The sequence below is a fragment of the Danio aesculapii genome, chromosome 13 (assembly GCF_903798145.1).
Source record: "Danio aesculapii chromosome 13, fDanAes4.1, whole genome shotgun sequence".
Taxonomy (NCBI): domain Eukaryota; kingdom Metazoa; phylum Chordata; class Actinopteri; order Cypriniformes; family Danionidae; genus Danio; species Danio aesculapii.
The window spans coordinates 14,429,632-14,450,861 of record NC_079447.1 but is presented as its reverse complement, the minus strand read 5'-3'; the positions used below and the strand labels follow the sequence as shown (position 1 = coordinate 14,450,861).

General features: G+C 33.5%; 1 protein-coding gene across 3 annotated transcripts in view; it reads left to right on the top strand.

Annotated features, from left to right (window-relative positions):
- Positions 1 to 21,230, top strand: part of LOC130239871 (collagen alpha-1(XIX) chain) — a 278,893-nt gene that overhangs the window by 25,830 nt on the left and 231,833 nt on the right. For 2 of the 3 annotated variants that reach the window (XM_056471224.1, XM_056471225.1), the window contains exons 5-9: positions 9,378 to 9,501; positions 10,354 to 10,629; positions 13,462 to 13,542; positions 16,516 to 16,635; positions 17,005 to 17,067. In XM_056471224.1, the coding sequence (XP_056327199.1) occupies positions 9,378 to 9,501; positions 10,354 to 10,629; positions 13,462 to 13,542; positions 16,516 to 16,635; positions 17,005 to 17,067 (664 nt within the window). The remainder of the gene's footprint in view (positions 1 to 9,377; positions 9,502 to 10,353; positions 10,630 to 13,461; positions 13,543 to 16,515; positions 16,636 to 17,004; positions 17,068 to 21,230) is intronic. The other variant, XM_056471226.1, reaches the window with a different exon arrangement.

Sequence of the window (21,230 nt, the reverse complement as noted above, 5' to 3'; positions counted from 1 at the left end):
TCATCCTTTCATTATTTTTTATTTAATTAATTTATTTAAAATTGTTTTCATTGTAGTTTATTTGATATTTAACATTAACATTGTTTATCATTGTTTTAAATGTGCAGTATGTAAATTTGACACCCAGTGGTTGAAGGAGGTATTGCATTCCTGAATCAAAGCGCACGCAAGCAAAGGTTGCCAGATTGACAACCAAAAAGGCTGATTTAAATCGTGTTCTAAATAAAAGCAACGGCACACGATAGAATGAATATTTTCCTTATTAAAAGAAGTTTTTGTTCTAAACAACACCTTGAATTAATATATTACAATATTTCAGAATTCTATTTTTTGCCGCTGAATAGCAGGATAAACCTTATGTGCTATATTCAGTGTTAAATGCTAACAATGTGACTTTGAACGATTTCATTTTACATGACATTTATTGCCATACTACTGAAAGCAGCAGCAGACAGTTCACCTCGGATCTTCAAAATAAAATAAACCGTTTGAAATTGAACTTTAGAACTGTGAATGTAAACCGTGCAAACAAACACGCCAGTGATTCAGCATGTAAAGAGGTTTAGTATGTATTAATTGGATCATAAACCCTACCATTTCATGAGTGAGTGCATATTCTGTGTTTCTGAATGGCTGACGTGTTTCGTCTGGCGCAAACAGCCAAATTTCTTATCACTGCAAATCTTGTCATGTAGCATATTGCTAGGACACGGGGTTACAATGTAACTTGCTCACCTAATGTTTACGCTTGTAATATTTATATTATTTGCTAATTAAAAACCTCATGTGGAACTCTGAATCTGCATCTCATTTCAGAGTCTGCTACTGTCCACCGGAGGTTGCATTTTGGTCACAAGCGCATGCTTTAAGAGTCTTTTTGAATGAATGGAAGAATGAATGAATGAAATGCACAGTTTTAGTTTTCCATCAAGGCAACCTGGGGTGCTGAATATAATTGGCTAAAGTGGCAGTGGGTGTCACATCCCCGGCTCATTCTTGCTGCTCCATTAACCATTCTCTTTCACCATCACGTTTCCCCATCACCAATCATCGTTCCCCATCACCTGCCACCTCTCATCATGTCCGAGCACACTCACCTGACTTCTGATCAGACACACCTGCACCTGTCATCAAGTCCCCTTTAAAGCCTCCTTGATTCCAGTAGTTCAGTGGCTGGAATTGACGTCAGATGGTTCACCTATCCTTCTCCCTGACTCTCCTTTCTTCTGTGGATGTTTCCCCTCTCCAGTGGACGTTTCTCTCAAACCTGTGGATGAACAAGCTATCATTAAGGGAATTGACTTTATACTCTGTTTGACTGAAGCTCCTTTGTTTACATCGTAAACAACATTCCATCTGCTCATCTGCAAGACTATCACTGCTTCTCCTGTTTAGAAATCCACTGCTTGTTTGAATAAATTGATGAAAAGAGATAACCTTCCTTGTCCTCATTGTGTAACCGTGACAGTGGGTGGGTTAAAGGGACCAAAACAATGACGGCATTCTGGCACGGAAAGCACATTTTCAAAGCAGAATAACTAACTTCAGCCTTGTTTTTCAGCCAAACAAGAATGTTCACTTGGCATGTTCCTTAAAACATATTATGGTATTTTTATGCTTTAGAGTCAAAAACTTGCATACTGCACCTTTAACTAATTTATAATTTTATGTACAATGAGGCTGCATAATATTGGAAAAATCTGATATTGCAATATCATGTTTTGCTGTGATGTATATTGCAATATGAATAGAATTTCATCAGATGATTTGAGTAGCTCTATTTGTTAAGATTTCATTTATTTAGATCGACTGGGATGATCAAGTCTTTTTTTTTTTCTACTGCATCTGCATAAATTATAATAAATCCTAAATTAAATAAAATAATAAACAGTTTTCTGGGGAGTCTAACAGTATTCAAGTACAGAAATTGAACAATAAAATTGCATGGTCCTCATTGAATAAATAATTAAAATAATAATATCTTTATATTTAACCTTTATTAGGCAAGGCAAGGGATGGCAAGTTTATTTACAGTATATAGCACATTTCATACACGATGGTAATTCAAAGTGCTTTACATAAACAGGAATAAAAGAGACAAGTATAAAAGAATAAAAAAAAGAAAAAAAATTATTAAAAACAGATTAAAATGTGTTAAAACAGATGATTAATGAATAATCTAATCATTTGATGTGACTATTACAGATACACACATTGCGATATCGATGCTCAGGCGTTATATTGTTCAGCCCTCTATTACAATATGTATTGTTATTAACATGTTGTATTGTAATTTTATTATATTAATGATTAATAAAATTATAACAAAGTTTATTTAATGTCTAGTTTTTTACCTTTTAAAGATTCATATTGTTATACTATTTGTGGGAGCAAACTCTGATCATTTATCTACAACAGTTGTATTATTATATTACATTATATTACATTAAGAACAAATGTTCCACCGTGACAGGCTTTTTATAGCATTGGCAGCATTTGTTTGCTTATTAATCTGCATGTTCAGAGATTAGTTTATTATGGGCTGCATTAGAGTGTTACATCCCATCATATTTGGCATATGGCCTCTGATGTCCCTATTTAACAGCTCAGTGATGAAGTGAATTGATGTCACGGTGCCCAGGTTGGTGCTCTCCGAAACGCTGCACTCCCTTATGAGGTCTGACTCGGCCCAGGTCCATTCCACCGGCTGGCCATTTCGACTCTAATTTAGGCTTGTATTCATAAAACCAATTAGTCAGCGATTCCAATAAATAGTAAAAAATATTTTTTACTTATTTTTCTTTTTAGCATACAGTGGAGGTCAACATTAGAGAGCAATATTAGAATTGTTTATAACACTTTACAATAAGGTTGCATTAGATAATGTTAGTTAGTGTATTTACTAACATGAACAGATTATATACAATACATTAATTACAGTATTTGTTCATGCTAGGAATGTGACAGTTGTTCATTGTTAACTAATTAACTAATGAAACCTTATTGTAAAGTATGATCGATTTATTTCATTCAAAACTGTCTCATTAATAACATGTTCATAATTTGTTCATGTTAGTAAACGTACTAACTAACATTACAATTATGTTGTAATAGATAAAGTATGACCGATTTCTTTAATTTATTCATTCATTCATTTTCCTTCCAATTAGTCCATTTATTAATCAGGGGTTGCCACAGCGGAATTAACTGCCAACTTATCCATCATATGTTTTACACAGTGGATGCCCTACCAGGTGCAACCCAGTACTGGGAAACATCCATACACTCTCATTTACACACATACAATTTATTCAATACACCTATAGCCAAAAACTATAGAATACATAGGACATGTCACTTGTATCTTTTTGAATGGGGAAAAGTGTAACTGTCAATATGTTGAATAAAGCCCCGCCTACAAGTACAGGAGCCAATTGTCGATCGCTATATGGTGAATAAAGCCAGCCTTCTAGTACAGGAGCCAATCATCAAGAGACTGACAAGACTCTTTCTGCAGATTGTGTGTGATTTGAACGTTTAGAAATGAAACTAGAGACAGTTGTTTAATTTTATTGGAGATTCCTAATCTGAAATTCAATAATAAACTCGACAAGCAGTTTTGTAGAATTTTGATGTTTCTCCATTTAGACAGAATGGCCGAGCATACTGCTCGAGAGGCATTTCAAAGATGGCTGCTGAGTGATATAACTTGCCTTAAAGGGACTTTGCTATAGCTAGTTTGCAAGTTCTTTCCATGTTGCGTGTGTTTCTTCTGGGTGCTCCGGTTTCCCCCACAGTCTAAAGACATGGGGTAGGTGAATTAGATTAACAAAATTTGCCGCAGTGTTTGTGTGTGAATGAGTGTGTATGGATGTTTCCCAGTACAGGGTTGCAGCTGGTAGGGCATCCGCTGCGTAAAACATATGCTGGATAAGTTGGCGGTTCATTCCGCCGTGGCAACCCCTGATGAATAAAGGGAATAATCTGAAGGAAAATTAATAAATGAATGAATGAATAAATCAATTAATGTATGTATGAGTAGATTTTATTTAAAACAGTGTTTCTCAACCACGTTCATGGAGGACCAGCAGCTCTGCACATATTCTAGGTCTCCTTAACCAAACACACCTGATTCATATCATCAGCTCATTAACAGAGACTGAAAGACCTGTAATGGGTGTGACAGACAAAGGAGACATACAAAATATTTATTTATATATATATATATATATATATATATATATATATATATATATATATATATATATATATATATATATATATATATATATATATATATATATATATATATATTTTTTTTTTTATATATATTTTATATATATATTTTATATATATATATATATATATATATATATATATATATATATATATATATATATATATATATATATATATATATATATATATATATTTTTTTTTTTTTATATATATTTTTTATATATATTTTATATATATATATATATTTTATATATATATATATATATATATATATATATATATATATATATATATATATATATATATATATATATATATTTTTTTTTTTATATATATATATATATATATATTTTTTATATATATATATATATATATATATATATATATATATATATATATATATATATATATATATATAATTTTTTTTAATATATATATTATTATTTTATATATATATATATATATATATATATAACTATTAAATGACTGAATTAACAGAAATTATACTATATTGTAATACATATCCTTTTTTAGCAAATGAGATGACTTGTATTATGATATGAGATTTTCGTCATATTGCTGAGCCCTAATATGCTGTGCTTCATAATGTTTATAACTCAGGAAAAAGAGCATTAAAATAATTTTTTTGTCTTTTTTATTGAATATTCATTGTTACCCTGAGAAATTAATCCTGCAATATAAACCACTGAAAAAAAAACATTTGTTTTGGTAATCTTTAGTCCAAGTCTGACCATTTGCCTCTGCGTTTGGAGTGACCCTCTTTCTCCCATGATGTCACTTTGACACTTCAGCCACAATATTCTTAACCACAAGGGAATTATGTCTAAAAATAAATCCACGCCTCCTACTCAATATTCCATTTCAGTATGAAGTACATCAACATAGTGAAAGAAGTCTGCAACTTCTTATTCACACAGACTTTTACTATCATTATGGGCATCCGAATAAATTCTCAATCAGTCACACTGTTGCAGTAATTCTACTGACTAGAAATTTATATGATATAAGCAGTATGATATGAATAGCACAACATTGTAACATACAACTGCATTGTTTGGATGTTTAATAACATTGCTCAACCAAATGTTTGCCTTTTTTTCAGTGAAAGGTCTTATTCTGTTTGTAACGGTGTAAGCTATAAACTCATATTGCTTTTTACCACCAAGGTGCTGTTTTCGCACCCGGGTTACTATATAAATGTGAGCGTTAGGTCCCCAGAAGACACGGTGATCTAAACAAATGAATAACCACTCATAATTCAACAATATTTCGTTGGACAAAATGTGCTGTGTAGGACTTTGTTCCATGCAACCTTACCTTTCGAAATAAACTGGGATTTACAACAATGGATGTGTTCATGTCATGTTATTACGATGACATACTTCATTTGTACATCTGTTCTGGTGTGTACTACTTGCAAAAATTAAGCAACTGCTTTGCTTATACACTTTTAATTGAAAAACATCTACCTTCAATCACTGCTTGTGGCTTATAGCTTTAGAATAATACATAGTTTGTCGAGATTTCTTACATTCTATTTGATGTAATCTTTTTGTAAACACTGACATGTTCAAAAAATCGCGCCTCAGTGCGTCGACGTCCTCCCGCTGGTTAAGAGGTTTTAAAAAAAGGGAAAATTCAACTTCAGTCATCATTTACTCACCCTCAGGCTATTCCAAAACATCCAAGTTTCTTCTTCTAAGCAAGAAATTATATAATGTGGTTACTAACCGCTTTATGCTCCCCTCTGGCTTCTATAGTATAGGAAACATACTATAAAATCCAATGGAGATGATAAACTGTGCGGTTATCACTTTATATCTTAAGGAAACTATCCCTTTAAGAATAATGTTTCAGTGTGTGTCAGTTTCAATTTCCCAAAATGTCATCGAAAAACAGCATAAATGTAGTCTGTATGATTCGAGTTGCAGTTTGTTCTATTCGTTTAAAAGCTATGTGCCAGTTTTGGAAAACCAGACTGAAGTTTAAGCCATTATTCTTTCAATTTTATTTTTCTCATTTTCTGAAGTTCTGAAGTTTTGTTTATACTTTGACTTCACATTTTGCTCTGTGCTGAATCTTGTGAATAACCGATTTTCATTCTCGACCGAAGCATTCCTAAAAGTAGATTACAGCCAAATTAGATGGAATATTTTGTGGTCAGTTTTAGTAAAAGTCTAGCCATGGTCCTATAATACATCTAGGCTAGTTTCCCCAATAAGCCTTTTCTCCTGCGTCTTCCTTTTATATAAAAGCATTTGATCTTGCCAGCATGTAAAGTCAGGGTATATATCATTTTAATAATGTGCATTTTCCCCACTGTGCCTGTGAAAGTAGGAGACACGCTATGCAGACGTGCCTAGAGAGAATAGAGAATGATCTATTTGAGCCAAAACTCATTTCCAGCCTGTCTCTTGCAAGTCTGATCTCTTTCTCTCTTGCGCTTTTTCTTTTGCTTTCTTCTTCTGTCCTTTTAAAGTATTCATACATGAGATTTCTCCCTATTGTCAGTTTTGCTGATTGTGTTTGATGAAGTGCCAGTAAATTACCAAATAGTGTGTGAAAGAAATGAAAATGGAAGATGGGAGTAATTCTTTCTGTAATACTTACAGTGTTATGAGAATCACTTGGAAATGTAATAATATTCTTTCAGTGATTTTTAATAACCGGATAGAAACCCTAAAAGTTTTTAAACATTGTTTTAGAGCCTTGAAGTGTGGGTTTGTCTTGAGTCACTACAACAGCAGTGCGTTCAGACTGGTGGAAATATCTTGGCTTTCTCTAAAATTTATTCAGACTAAAGAGAAAGTAGAGTAACTGTTACTGAAGTTCTTGAAGCTAATAGCACATTTTAGGTAAGTTTTGTTTTAGGTACTGTAGGTCAGGGGTTCCCAAACTTTTCAACCCGCAACCCCCAAAATAACAATGTCTGTCGAGACCCCCAATATCCTCTGAGGTGGTTATAAACATACAGAACTTGCATGCAATGTTGCAAACACACCAATACGCATACTTTATGGGGCCGCCATTTTAAAGAATGAAAGCGAGGCTGCGGTGGGAAGAAACCCGAAAGTATAGGATCAACACTGTAAACATTGCAACAACATGCTGTGGACTACAAACCTCCAGCTGTTACCGTGATTTCAAAGTGCAGATATGGTGTAAACATTATTTAATATCATTCAGTTCAGTTTAATTTAAACAATTTAAAGCATATTAGGCATCAAACAACATTACAATCTCTTTAAGAGTAATATACTGAAGTGTTCTCCTAGGCTTCGGTTCATGGCAGCAGGTAAACACAGGGAAAGACGCTTCCCTGCTTCAGCCTATGTAACCCGATGAGCGATAAAACAATGCAGTCCTCTGTAGCACACTCTTGTGTTGTCTGTTATAGTGTTGTCACATTACTTAAATTTTTAAAAACGTCCATTTCCTGCTAACATTTTAGTGCCGCTGAGCGCTTTCTTAGACAGCGCTGATTTGCCACAGTGTTTACCGGTGCTCAACAGAAATGTCTGTGATTGACCATGAAGGTCATCAGTTCACTGTTCTTCACCGATTGCAAACACAGAGACACGGACACTGGAGCGTTTTAAAGCTTGTCTGTGTTTGCACTTGGTAAACATTGTGAAGTGCGGTGAACTGATAAGCTTTACGGCCAATCACAATCATTTCTGTTGAGCATGTAAACACAATGGTAAATCAGTGCTGTTTAAGAATGCACTTCACAGTGCCTTAAATGTTAACGGGAAAGGGACGTTTTTTTTTTCATGTCAGTATTGAAATTCAGTATCGTGACAAGTCTAATATAGTAAAAGAATCAGTTAATTAACTTGAGTTTAATAAATGGCATCTAAACCGTGAGTTTGGGGAAAAAAAGCTAACTTGTGCCATTTCCCTGAACTTTCCCTTTTTATTTTCACCATTCATTCAGACCCTCGGGTCACCCGGAAGGCAGTGAAATGATAAATTAGTGTCACTTTCTCTTCACTGATAAGATATACTTATCAGATATGACTCCAGGCGATACTTCTGGGTTTCTTCCCACTGCAGCCTCGATTTTGATTTTAAAAATGGCGGTTGTGTGAAATCAGTCTATAGGCCCAAGTCTATTCTTCATTACATTTTTTTATGAATGTGTTTGCCATAAAAGGTGTCAGAAACTTGTTTCATAAACCTTATAACCAAGTCCCATAAAGTCAATCTGCTGCATCTGACGCTATTGATGTGTGTAGTAATTACAATATAACGTAATCACCCCAGGGGTTGCAATATATTGGAAAAATTGAAAGGCTATTTTTTAATGCGACTATTAACCTACTATGTTTTTATATTCTGTAGGTTATGGATGAAATATGGTAACTTTAATAAATTAATAAAATGAGTTAGATTTTTGGAAATCACCAAGCGCCACCCCCCCCTATCCCAACCCCCCCCCACCACACACACACACACACACACCCTTTATTGTCAAGTCCCTTACTTTAGAAACCACTGGTGCAGGTTATTTGACATATGCATGTTAGTTTAATGAAAGGTAACTAAAGAGCACTTTACTGCTGAACTGAAGTTTTTCTAGAATATTCTTGTTCCTCATATTCAGACTTTTGAACTTTGATTAATTTCTGGAATACATTTGTTTGGACATTTGTTTTATGTACCAGCCATTGTGTATCAATTCTGCTCAATTCTGATCAATGCTTTTCTGACACTTTCAAAATTGACCAAATATGTTTATAATGTTACAAAATATTTATTTTCTAAATGAATGTTGTCTCTTAAGTCTTTCTATTTATCAAAGAAGTCTGAAAATTAGAATGGTTTCTAATGAAGGGTTCCATGACACTGGGGACTGAAGGAATGACAATAATATAAAAAACAGATTTTTAAATGTATTTTAAAAAATGTAACTTTTTTAAAAAGTAATATTTTACAGTTTTACTGCAATATTTCATTTGAATAAATTAAGCCTATTACTAATTTTTTAGGTAAAAAGTAAAAAAAAGAGAACATTCTCAACTTTAAAAAAAAAAATACACAAACCTAATGTTTAATGTATTTTTGAATGATGAATTAAAATTTTTTGTGTGTGTTTTTGTGTATCTGCTTTAAAGGTCTGTGTTCCCAAATGGTCTTTCTCATGAATACTCGATCATTGCCACGTTCCGGATCAGGAAAACTACTAAAAAAGATCGCTGGTTTGTTCTGCAGATCTTTGACAAAGGTGGAACTTCACAGGTATGTTACAGATCCACAATTCATTTATTAAATCTATCCATCCATCCTATTATATATTCATCCATCCATCCATCATTTTATATTTCCATCCATCAATCCATCATTTTATATTTCCATCCATCCTTCAATATTTTTATCTATCCATGCATCATTTTATATTTTCATCCATCCATCATTTTATATTTCCATCCATCCATCATTTCATATTTCCATCCATCCATCCATCTATCCAATCCACATATCCATCTATCCAATCCAATTCATCAGTCTGTCCATCCATTCCAATCCATCCGTCCGTCCATCCATCCATTCATCCATCCTTTTACATTTTCATCCATCCATCCGTCCATCCATCCGTCCATCCGTCCATTCATCCGTCCATCCATCCATCCATCCATCCATCCATCCATCCATCCATCCATCCATCCATCCATCCATCCAGTAATAATAGAATATATATATATATATATATACAGTATTTATACACACTCTCATACTTTAAATAACTTCCATCTAATATAGTCCATGTATTTATTCATGTTATTCAGAAGAATCCTGACTCTTTTGCTAATATTTAAAAACATATTTTAATATTAAATAAACACAATGTTTTATGTAATTACCACTGTGTTAAGATTTTACATGCAAGTTTTTTGCATATGCATTCTGAGTAAATGAGACCCAGTGATCTATCAGGGCCTGCTCAAAAACCAATAATTTCCGCAAGATTGACAAAATTATCATTATATAAATGACACTCTTTTACAAACGGTAATAAGTTAACACTTCAGTCTTCTCTCATTAACTGCCTTAATGAGCCTCCTAATGTTCCTCTCTCCTCTCTTCATTTAGGTGTCATTAATAGTGGATGGGGCTAAGAAATCAGTGGAGTTTTTAGCTCTGGGTTTTTTGAAGAACAGCCTCCTGTATGTGTTCAAGAATCGAGACCTACACGCCCTCTTCGATCGACAGTTTCATAAGCTGGGAGTTTCTGTGGAGAGTAATGCCGTCTCCATCTACCTGGACTGTGAATTAATAGAGCGGCAAGTCACTGCTGAGAGATCTGGCATAGACGTCAGCGGACGCACCTTCATCACCACTCGATTGGAGGACGGACGGCCAGTCGATGTGAGTTTTTAGCGTTGGTTATAAATGAGACTGAACATGATATTATGGCAAATGTTATAAATATATTATTATGTGTATTTCAATTTAATCCGCACATATGAATTGTATTTTTTAATTTAATACAGATTTATTGTGACACTTCTAATTAACACAGGAAAGATATTTAATTATAATAACACTAAAAGTACAGAGGTGGTCATTTTAACCGTTTTTTGCAATTTAATAACTTGGAAAAACAACACTCTGACTTTTCCTAAATATGTGTATATTTCTTTCTAACATTGTTATTTAATTAAAATTTCAAAAGATCGACGAGTATTTCTACCTTTAATTAGCATAGCAGTCAAAATGGCCGCATGCATTTTAACAGTGCCTCCCACACATAGACTTTACTTGGGCGGGCCGCCCAGGTATATAATGGCCACCTAAGTATATTTGGTGGTGACACATGAATAACATTGTTATTTTCATCCTTTTATACTTTTTTGTGTTCGTCCAAGAAAGTCAAACATTCATGATCGATTAACCAATGGAAAATCTTTTCTCCCTCTGCATGAAGCGTCAACACACAGACAATCTCACAGACTCTGTAGACTTACAGAGATGCGCCTTTTGTGCCAAAATGCATCCGACCATAGTTTCTGAATCTCCTAAAATGTCCGGGATTCCAGTCTTACTTTCGCTTTCTAAAGTTGCTGTTATTTGCATGTGTTTTTGCATTACCTTTTCACAGTTGACTGCCACGAGAGAAACATTAAATGACCAATCTTTTAATAAACGACTCGGATAAATGTATATTCTCGCAGAGAACGGAATGTACTGGCTGCTGAATATTTGTACATCATTAAAAATAGCTAATCAACCAATTTGTCTTATTTAAATATTCTACACTTTTTATTATAGTAATTGTTATAATTGAGTAATGTTGTCTATTTTGTATTCCCTTTTTCTGTTTATTTCTCATTTGCTGTATATTTTATTAATTTAATTATGTTAATATATTATATACTTTATACATATCTAAAATGCTTTGGCAATACTGTAAATTTCATGCCAGTAAATCAACTTGTAGAGAAAAAGAGGACGAGCACATGGCTCCTAAATAGTATTGAAGTAGTAGTGGATTTATTTCAACAGCCTTTTTTAAAATAACTTTAACCCATTGAAAAAAAAGGTGTATAACAGTGTCATAATAAATAAAAATATAGTTTAAAAAAATGACGTTAATTTTTTGTTTGCCAAATGTAGTTGACCATTCATGTGCTGTGGGCAAAAGGTTTGTTTCAATCCGGCTACCACCACAAGTAGATTTCAAACCTGTGGGAAGCACTGTCTATTGTCTGCTACTTTCCCCTGTGACTTAAAATATAAGTGCCTCTGTTGCCCACTAACTTCTTGCTAAAAAAAATTTACTTTCTGTTGGCAAAAACATAACTTTACTTCAGATATGTCTTTCAAAACAGCATAATCAGTGCAGCAAAAAGTCTTCTCCCATGCTTGTATAAGTGAAAATGAAAGTGAAGCACATATGGTCTATAGCCGGTCCCACTTTATATCAAGTGGCCTTAATTACTATGTAGTTGCATCAAAAAATAAATACATTGTACTTACACATGCATGTATTTAATCAGTCATAAGTACAAAGTAAAAACATGTCTTTACACAATAAGTACATTGTATCAAATTATTAATTTCGGTGCAAGTACATTTAATATAGAGTGGGACTCAGTAGCCTTGCTATGTATTAATAGGTTGTACTGCCACAGATAGCATACTTTTAGGGTGATAACATGATTAAATATGATGACAGATATTCAAAGATTAATTTGAATTTCTCAATAGAAGCTTTGAATTTAAATATTACATTCTAGAATGCTGACTTTTATGATAACGGACAGAATAAGCGAGATGGTAATTTTAGTAGTTATAGAATTCTAGTAGTTCCAGTATTAAATGGATTTTAAATTTTACCTTTGACAATCCTAGTTGACATGACAACAATATTTAACCTATAAATATCCCTATTAGGGGCTGCACGATATCGGAAAAAAAATTACATTATGATTAAATTTTTCTGCTATACATATTACAATTTTACTATAATTTACAAGATAACTTAAGTAACTCTATTTGGAAAGAATTCAAAATTTTAGGGTAGTAAATCTGCATAAAATATACAAATTTGTACAAAATAAAATAAAAGCATAGATGAAAACAGAACAAAAATAAAAATGAAGTAAACATCTGGTTTTCAGTGGAGTCTTACATCACTGAGGTTCAGAAACGCAATAATCAAATAAAAATTAAGACCATATAGTCTTCATTCAATAAATAATGAAACAATCTTTGGTAAAATCACAGATTTTTTTCAAACTTGTGCTCAAATGGTTAAAATTCAATCGGAATCTTATAGTCACAGATTTTAAAAATACATTTAAATTAAAGTTTTTTCACACTATTACAACCTATTAGATTAGGTCAAGTTCTATTAAACCCAACATGACATTGCAGATCCTGTGATGTGACTATTGAAGTTTCGCACATTGTGATATCGATGCTGAAATGATAAATTGTGCAGCCCTAATCCCTATTCTCTTCTGTACTACTAATTTCACAACTATTTTTTTAGTTAAATTCTACTAAATCATGACATCCCTAGTTAATACAATAATGATACTTCATCTTCTTAAATATTTACAATTATCATCAATATTGCTATAGATCACTAATAAAAAAAAGCACTAACCTGGTTAAAATGGAATTTGGCTATATATGCAAATCTGTTGTATTTATTTGGTCATTTATGTGTGTTCATGCTTGTAAATGTCACAGGTCGAGCTTCAAGAGATCCTGGTCTTCTGTGATTCTAGAATAGCCGACTTAGACAGATGTTGTGATTCTCCTGGAGCTACGGTAAGATGTTTGGGTTTATGATGCAGCAGCATTAATGACATGAACTCTGTCATCTTTCCTAAGCGACTGTAAATCCAGCCTGTAATTTTGCACTGAACTCAGAGGCTTGACATATTCATAATAAAATCTGAAGAGGCCAGTCATTTAACAATTATCGAGTAACATAAATCAAAATCATTCAGGTAATGTTTTGAATATTGAAGTTTTGTGTCCATTTTTTATTTTTTACTTACTTTTAGCTGTTGTGGCAATTGGAATTAGTTATTTTTTAAAGGCTCTGTTACAAATCAAAGGAGTTCCTTTGTACTGTAGATAACTGTGGCCCTTGACTCTTGATTTTAAGATCAATTAAGACACTGATGAATACAGGTGGTATATTTGACCACTCCAGAAGTAAAACAAAATAGCTTCAGTGAGTAACTGGTCCTGGGCTTCAGGGTGATATGGCTGTGGTAACATAATGATGAAAAATAAATATTAAAAATGAGCAAAAATTGAACAAGAACATAATATTCTTATTTACAAAAAATATGGCACCTTTAGATGTTTATATATAAAAAATCTGAATTAGAATTTTTATCAAAGGTCCCTAAAGTCCTTTAAGCGTAACCATTAATAAAAAAGAAATTATAAAGGCTTCATACTGTGTGTAACATACATATGACACAATTAAACATTTACAACTCAACTTACATTTGTCAGAAATCGGCTGACATATTAACCTTTTAATTAGTTACGTTCTGCATGACTTCATTTGTACTATATTTCATTCCTCCTTGATTTTTGGCATTGACTAAAAATCTTTCAGCTGTGCTGTTAAATGAATTTAAATATTTCGTCTTGTTTTCTCTTCATTTCAATGATTTTCACTGAGCTCATTGCAATGAAAGACCATTGAGAATAGTAGAGGAAACAAGAAAAGAAGGAATTTTCCTCTCTTTAGAACAAACAATGCGATTCTGCTTTAGAATTTGGCTTAAGGAATGTACAGTGTTCTACATTTTGTCCACGTAGGCAGTGAAGTCTGTTTTGGAGCAGAGCCATAGTGATTCCATGTATTGTTCTTGGACTGATCGTTTTCACTGTGGACAAAGCCCTTGAGGGTGTCCTTTTAGCTCGAGTTGCTCCAGTCGATAATTTCTGATTAATTAAAGGCAACATCCTGTCCTAAACGATTGGATTAGTGAAAATCCACAAGCCTGCTCAATGCTGTAATTGGTACATGGTCTTTACAGTTGTGTGTTAATCCCCCTCTCTGACTAGTTGGTATAATGTTTCTTTAGCGATTGACTTACATGAAAATGGAACGGTCCAAGTGGCCAATGGGGCTGGTCACGTAAATAGGCAACACAGGGGATTTCCTAGGTTGCTAACTTTTTAGGAGACGCAGTTTAGTGAGAGGGTATTTTTTGGTTGGAGAAAGGATCTAAATAATACAATAATTCAGTTATGATTCCATTTAGTGATTGAACCAATGCAGGGAGTTTGATTGACAGGAAATCTGATAATCATGACACTGATTTGTTTGATGCGTATTTCTAAGCATATTAATATTACCTGATTTATTACATGTATAGTCAACCAAAGCCCTTTACTTGGAATAAATGTTAATTGAAATAATAACAGTGTTTACCTATGCCACAGGACCCTTTCTACAGCTTTAGAAAATTTTGGATGAATATGATTTACTAGGTGTGGGTTTGTGTAATATTTAGATTTAGTTTAATTCTGATATCATGTTTTTTTTCTCCAAATTTCAAATACAGTTATTACTGTTTAGAGCAGAGGTGTCCAAACTCGGTCCTGGAGGGCCATGCCATGCAGATTTTAGCTCCAACTTGCATGTTGGATGCATGGATGTTTCTAGAAAGCCTAGAAAGAGCTTGATTAGCTAGCCCAGGTGTCCCTGATTAGGGTTGAAATTAAACTTTGCAATTTTAAGACAGTGACAACTGGTCAAATTAATAAATATTTTTATTCATTGTAATTGAAAATCAGAGTTATTCTACTAAATCTTGCTTTCTAAGACTTTTTGAAGTTAAAAAATTCGTATTTAGTTTAAAAAGAATAAAACATGTATGTATGTATGTATGTATGTATCTATGTATCTATGTATTTATGTATGTATGTATCTGTCTGTGTGTCGATTGATCTGTCTATCGATTGTTTTATCTATCTATCTATCTATCTATCTATCTATCTATCTATCTATCTATCTATCTATCTATCTATCTATCTATCTATCTATCTATCTATCTATCTATCTATCTATCTATCGATCGATTTTTTTCTTGACTGAATTATGATTTTTCAAGTTCATATAAAATAAATTAATTTGAAGGTAGCTTAATTGATATTGTTTTCCATTTAATTTGATGGAATAACATATAAAAAAACCCCATAAATGAATAACTGTTCAGACAAAAAAAAAAAACTGTACCACAACAAGGCTACATCACACAAACATAGAGTACAGTTTTCTATATACCAGGTGGGCCATTTATATACACCTTAATAAAATGGGAATGGTTGGTGATATTAACGTCCTGTTTGTTTGTGGCACATAAGTATATTTGAGGGGGCTCATGAAGGAATAAAGTTACGTTAAAACCAAGCACACCTTTGTTTTTCTTGTGAAATCCCCAATAAGTTTGATGTGTCACATGACCCTCTTCCTATTGAAAAAACAAAAGTTGGATCCAAGATGGCGACTTCAAAATGGCCACCATGGTCACCACCCATTTTAAAAAGGTTGCCCCTTCACATATACTAATGTGCCACAAATAAGACGTTAATATCACCAACCATTCCCATTTTATTAAGGTGTATTCATATAAATGGCCCACCCTGTAGATGTGTTTAAAATGCATCAAACATCCCATCTTCACAGAATTAAAAGGAGATAATTGATAATTGTGGGCTAGAACTGAATATTTGAACACTGTTTTATGCATTTTTTTTGTATTTGCCCAGTGTGAACCGACAGTGACCCACAACCCTACAGCAATCCCTCTGGTCACAGGATACCTTCAGAAAATGCTGTCCATGCCAGCCCAGCTGCCCACTGATCGATGCCACTGTCCTGCTCTCAAGGTAAAGCTAAAGCAAGAAAACCTTCTTAAAATGGCAACTTAGCACTCCACAATGGATCCCGAGGTAATGCCGCATGCGAAATGAATGGCCAATTAAAGCGCATTTATGCCAGTCCGTATACCTGGATGACAGCCAGAGATGGAAATAAAAGCTTATTAGAAGCAATTTAGCACAAATAAAGGGCTGTTTGGGCCCAGACATGCACTTCATCAGAAGCTGATGTTCAGCTAATCTCTTCTGAAGTACAAAGAGCCAGAGTTCAGGCCAGGACGACTCTTTGAATTTTGATCACAGCATTTTAGACCTGATACGGAGAAGCGATTTTTAGCATATTAACATTGCATAATGTGACTTATGTGTATTTGAAAGGGGGATCAAGGGCTTCCGGGTTTGGCAGGACATTCTGGACTAAAGGGAGATAAAGGAGACATGGTAAGGAATGGGTTTCATCAGTGTTAAATAGAGATTCCTTTTTTTTAATAACACAAAATTGCCTAGTTCTTTGTTTGGTGACATTTAATAGATCTTTCTTTGACATGACGGAGTGCATGTGCATTACAATTCATAACTTCTGGTTTTCAGCACAGATTTCTAATTCTTAGAATTAATATTTAATATTTCTATTCGGTTTTTAATTTGCAAAATAAACTTTGTAAACTAGTGTCATTTATTTACATTAATTTACATTATTTTTAAGTAATGCAATCTGGTTACATAACAGATTACATGTAATCTAAACAACTACCTGGCACATTTTAATGAATTAAATTTTATTTTTAATTAAATATAATTTAATTTAATTTTACATAATTTTATTTGTAATTTGATTTAATTCAATTTTTATTTTATTTTATTTTATTAAATTTTGTTTTTTATTTATTTTCTATTTTATCTTATTTTAATTTAATTTGTTATTTTAATTTAATTTAATTTAATTTAATTTAATTTAATTTAATTTAATTTAATTTAATTTAATTTAATTTAATTTAATTTAATTTAATTTAATTTAATTTAATTTAATTTAATTTAATTTAATTTAAAAGGTATAGTTCACCCAAAATTGAATACAGAATTGAATACCCAAAATTGTTATTTTACTCTAAGACCATTCAAGATTTAGGTGGTCTGTCTATTGAAGTCATATTAGTAAAAGTGCAATCATTTTACTCCATAATTAAATTATTTTTATTATTGGGCTTCCAAAGTGCAGCATCTCAACTAAATAGAAAAGTCATTTAGACCTTGAATGGTCTGGGAATGAGTATACAAATTATCCATAAAGGTGTTTTTTTTTTCCCCTAAATGAAGTCTTAGCAGTAAATAGTCACGTTCCCTTCATCGTGAGAGATTGGAGCCTTAAAGAATGACTGGAATCTTTACAAGTGAACAGCTGATGATATGTTTGTAGAGGACAAATGGTCTTTAAGGTCATTAGCCTAATTAGTTTGTTGTGTTTTGGAATAGAGACGTTTCTTGACAAGAGCCACTTGTTTAGTTTGGGGTGGGAAATTTGGAATACCTTTTGGGAACAAGCAGTCAGTCAATCACATTCCTGTAGGACCAGTTTCTATGGATGAGTGTGTGTTTTCTTTTTTTAACAATGTAGCCATTTTTCTTTTTTTTGGGAGGAAGGGGGGGGGGGGGGGGGGGGCATATTAAATTTATCAGATGAATGTGGTGTGGTGGAAAGAGTATGGAAAAATCTTAAGTAAAAGTAATAGTATCTGTTGCAAATATTACTCAAAGTATGAGTTGAGTAAAAAGTAGCCCATCTAAAAGTACTCAAGAGTATTGAGTATTACATTGTTAAAAGTTGATGCATGCTGTTTGTGCATGCAAGTGTGTATGTGAAAACGTAATATTCTGTAGTACATTTAGTGATTTCAGTCCTCATAATTTGGTGATTTCAGTCCTCATACAGTAGACATCCTCATCATCTAAACAGTCTCTCGGTCATTTTGTGTAATTATTTTGTGTCTTCTTGGACACTTCTAATGCTTCCACACTGTATGTTTGTTGCATTTATAAAGTGATAATGTCTTGAGGTTGTTTTGTATGATGCGATTTGATTGGATGAGAATCACAGGACTTATTATTTATCCTTAAATAAATTAAATAAATTTGTGACTGCAGGTTGAAGCAAAATAGTGAATTTAAAGTACGGATACACCAGTGTTTCTCAACCCTGCACCTGAAGGCATACCAGCATTACACATTTTCAACCCATTCCTATTCAAACACACCTGAATCAAATCATCAGGACATTAAAAGAGACTCAAAAACCTGAAATGAATGTTCAGATAAAATATATACTGTTGGTGTGCCTCCAGGAACAGGGTTGGAAACATTGCGATACAGCACTAAGTGAAAGTAATGACCCGTTTCCACAAAGTGGTACAGCATTGTACGGTACGGGTCAACTTTATCAGGCTTGCGTTTCCACAGCCAAAATGGTACCAATGGTGGCCGTGGTGTATGACAGAATGTTTCAGTCGACGTCATTCTTGCTTGAGGAAATGTCAAAGTAAAGCTGTACGGGTCATTCACATATCATATGAGAAGAACAAAACAGATGCTTTATACACATAAATACTTGTGTATAAATGTTCATTACTAACCTATGGACATGATTTAATTATAACTGCAGATCAATGATTGATGACTGTAATGTCTGCAATTATATAATATAAATAAATGCAACATATATGAAGACAAACAGACCCTTACAGTCTCTGATATGTTACCAATTACAGAAAAACTATGCACAACATAGATTTAGTCCTTATTTGGATTTAAACAAAACACGCAACATATAGCCTAGTCAGTGCAAACCTCTCATCTGCGTCTTAAGCAGTTTTTTCAATCTTCAGCACCACAGAGTTAGAGAGTATTTCTGTCATTCCGAGTTCCTAATAGTCGAAAAGGCGATGATAATAGTTAAACATGGCAGTTTGTTCATGTTTTAAGTTGCTGAAACAATCATTTGCTCCTTTTGCTTTTTTCCGGCTTCTCCTTTGTTTTTTCGCATGTCACTCTTGTGTTTGTCTATTTCTGAAAGCATCGGGTGTCAGAAGCAGTTCAATAATCACTCGCACGTTATTATCATCAGTTCAAGAAGTTCATTATTTCAAATATAGACGCGCGGCTCGCGCACATGAGAAAGCGAAACCGCTTGCGCTTTAGAAGGCCTTGTAAACAACTGTGGGGCAAAGGGTAGGTTCTGCTCATCTTCTTGGATTTGTGGCTGTTCATCAAGACGACGACGACAAGGTTTGTTTAAGCTCAGGTCGACCATGGCTCATTATTATATGTATATAGTATTACGGTGTAATGTCTCGGCTGTGTATTTAAAAATGGCGCTTCCTTTGTTTTCATTCTTCTGCTTGTACATGAGCTAGTGATGAATCTCCTGTAAACCAATAGCGTTGCGCATCTGGCTCCGCCTTTTGGTACGCTTTTGTTGTGCGAGGTATCCTTTCGAAAGGGTACCCAAAAAGTGGTATGGTATGGTACGGTTCGCTTTTTAGTACTTTTTGACAGTAGAAACGGCTATAAAAGCGTACCGAACTGTACCACTCAATGTAAACGGGCCATAAAAGTACATATTTTTAAAACTACTTAGTAAAGTACAATTCCTGAGAAAATTTGGGTATTAGTCATTTGTAACTTTACACTACTGCTCTCCAATGTGGTACATAAGTACAAGTACATAAACAATTAGAATTTACAAATAATAGCAATTTTTTGAGAGTAACAAAGGAACGCTGCCACATGTACCAAAGTAAAAGTTTTTTTTTCCGATAAAAAATTTACTTGAGTAAAATTACACATCTTTTAAACATACTCAAAAAGTACAAGTTTTCCAAAATTTTACTCAAGTGAATGTAATCCATTACTCCCCATCTCTGCACAGTAGGTGTTACCGGATGACTGGGGTCTGTTATTGTTGTATTTTGGTGACTCCTGCTGCTTCAAACGTCACTTTTCCCTTATTGTGTTCTCCGGGAAAAAAAAAAAAGAATAAAAATAAAAATCACTGTTCAATGTCAAACTAAATGCATCTTGCATTTAATTTCTGACCTCAAATAGGATGCAGCACTGTGCTCTCCAAATCTAATAGAATAAGGAACAAGTGTAATTACTTTTGGTACAAGAACACGACATTTTGTTATTAGCACGAATTGAATTTATGATGCATTTCCAAGATATTTCATCCGAGTTATGAATGTAACTTTTTTTATTAGCGGTCTGCTGAAGGTGAAAGTGAGCTTCATTGTTTTGCAGGTGCCTCTGTGCATGATAAATCCTCTGTTTTGGCCGCTGGAATCTCAAATAACGTTACGTTAGACAAGCAGATAATTGGATAATTCAGCATTTCGTGACACTCTGGGCTATTGTTTCTTTTTTGGGGGGTTGGATTACTATAGATGTGCATGTTTAGGTTCTCAAGTTATCATGGCTGGAATGCTGTACAGCTCCTGTGGAATAAGTGGACAATCCCATGGGATATTCTAGGATTGTGTTTAACACTTGATGGAGAGTCAGATCTCCATTTGCAGTAGTTTGAAGTCAATAGGTCATTGCAGGGAATTTAG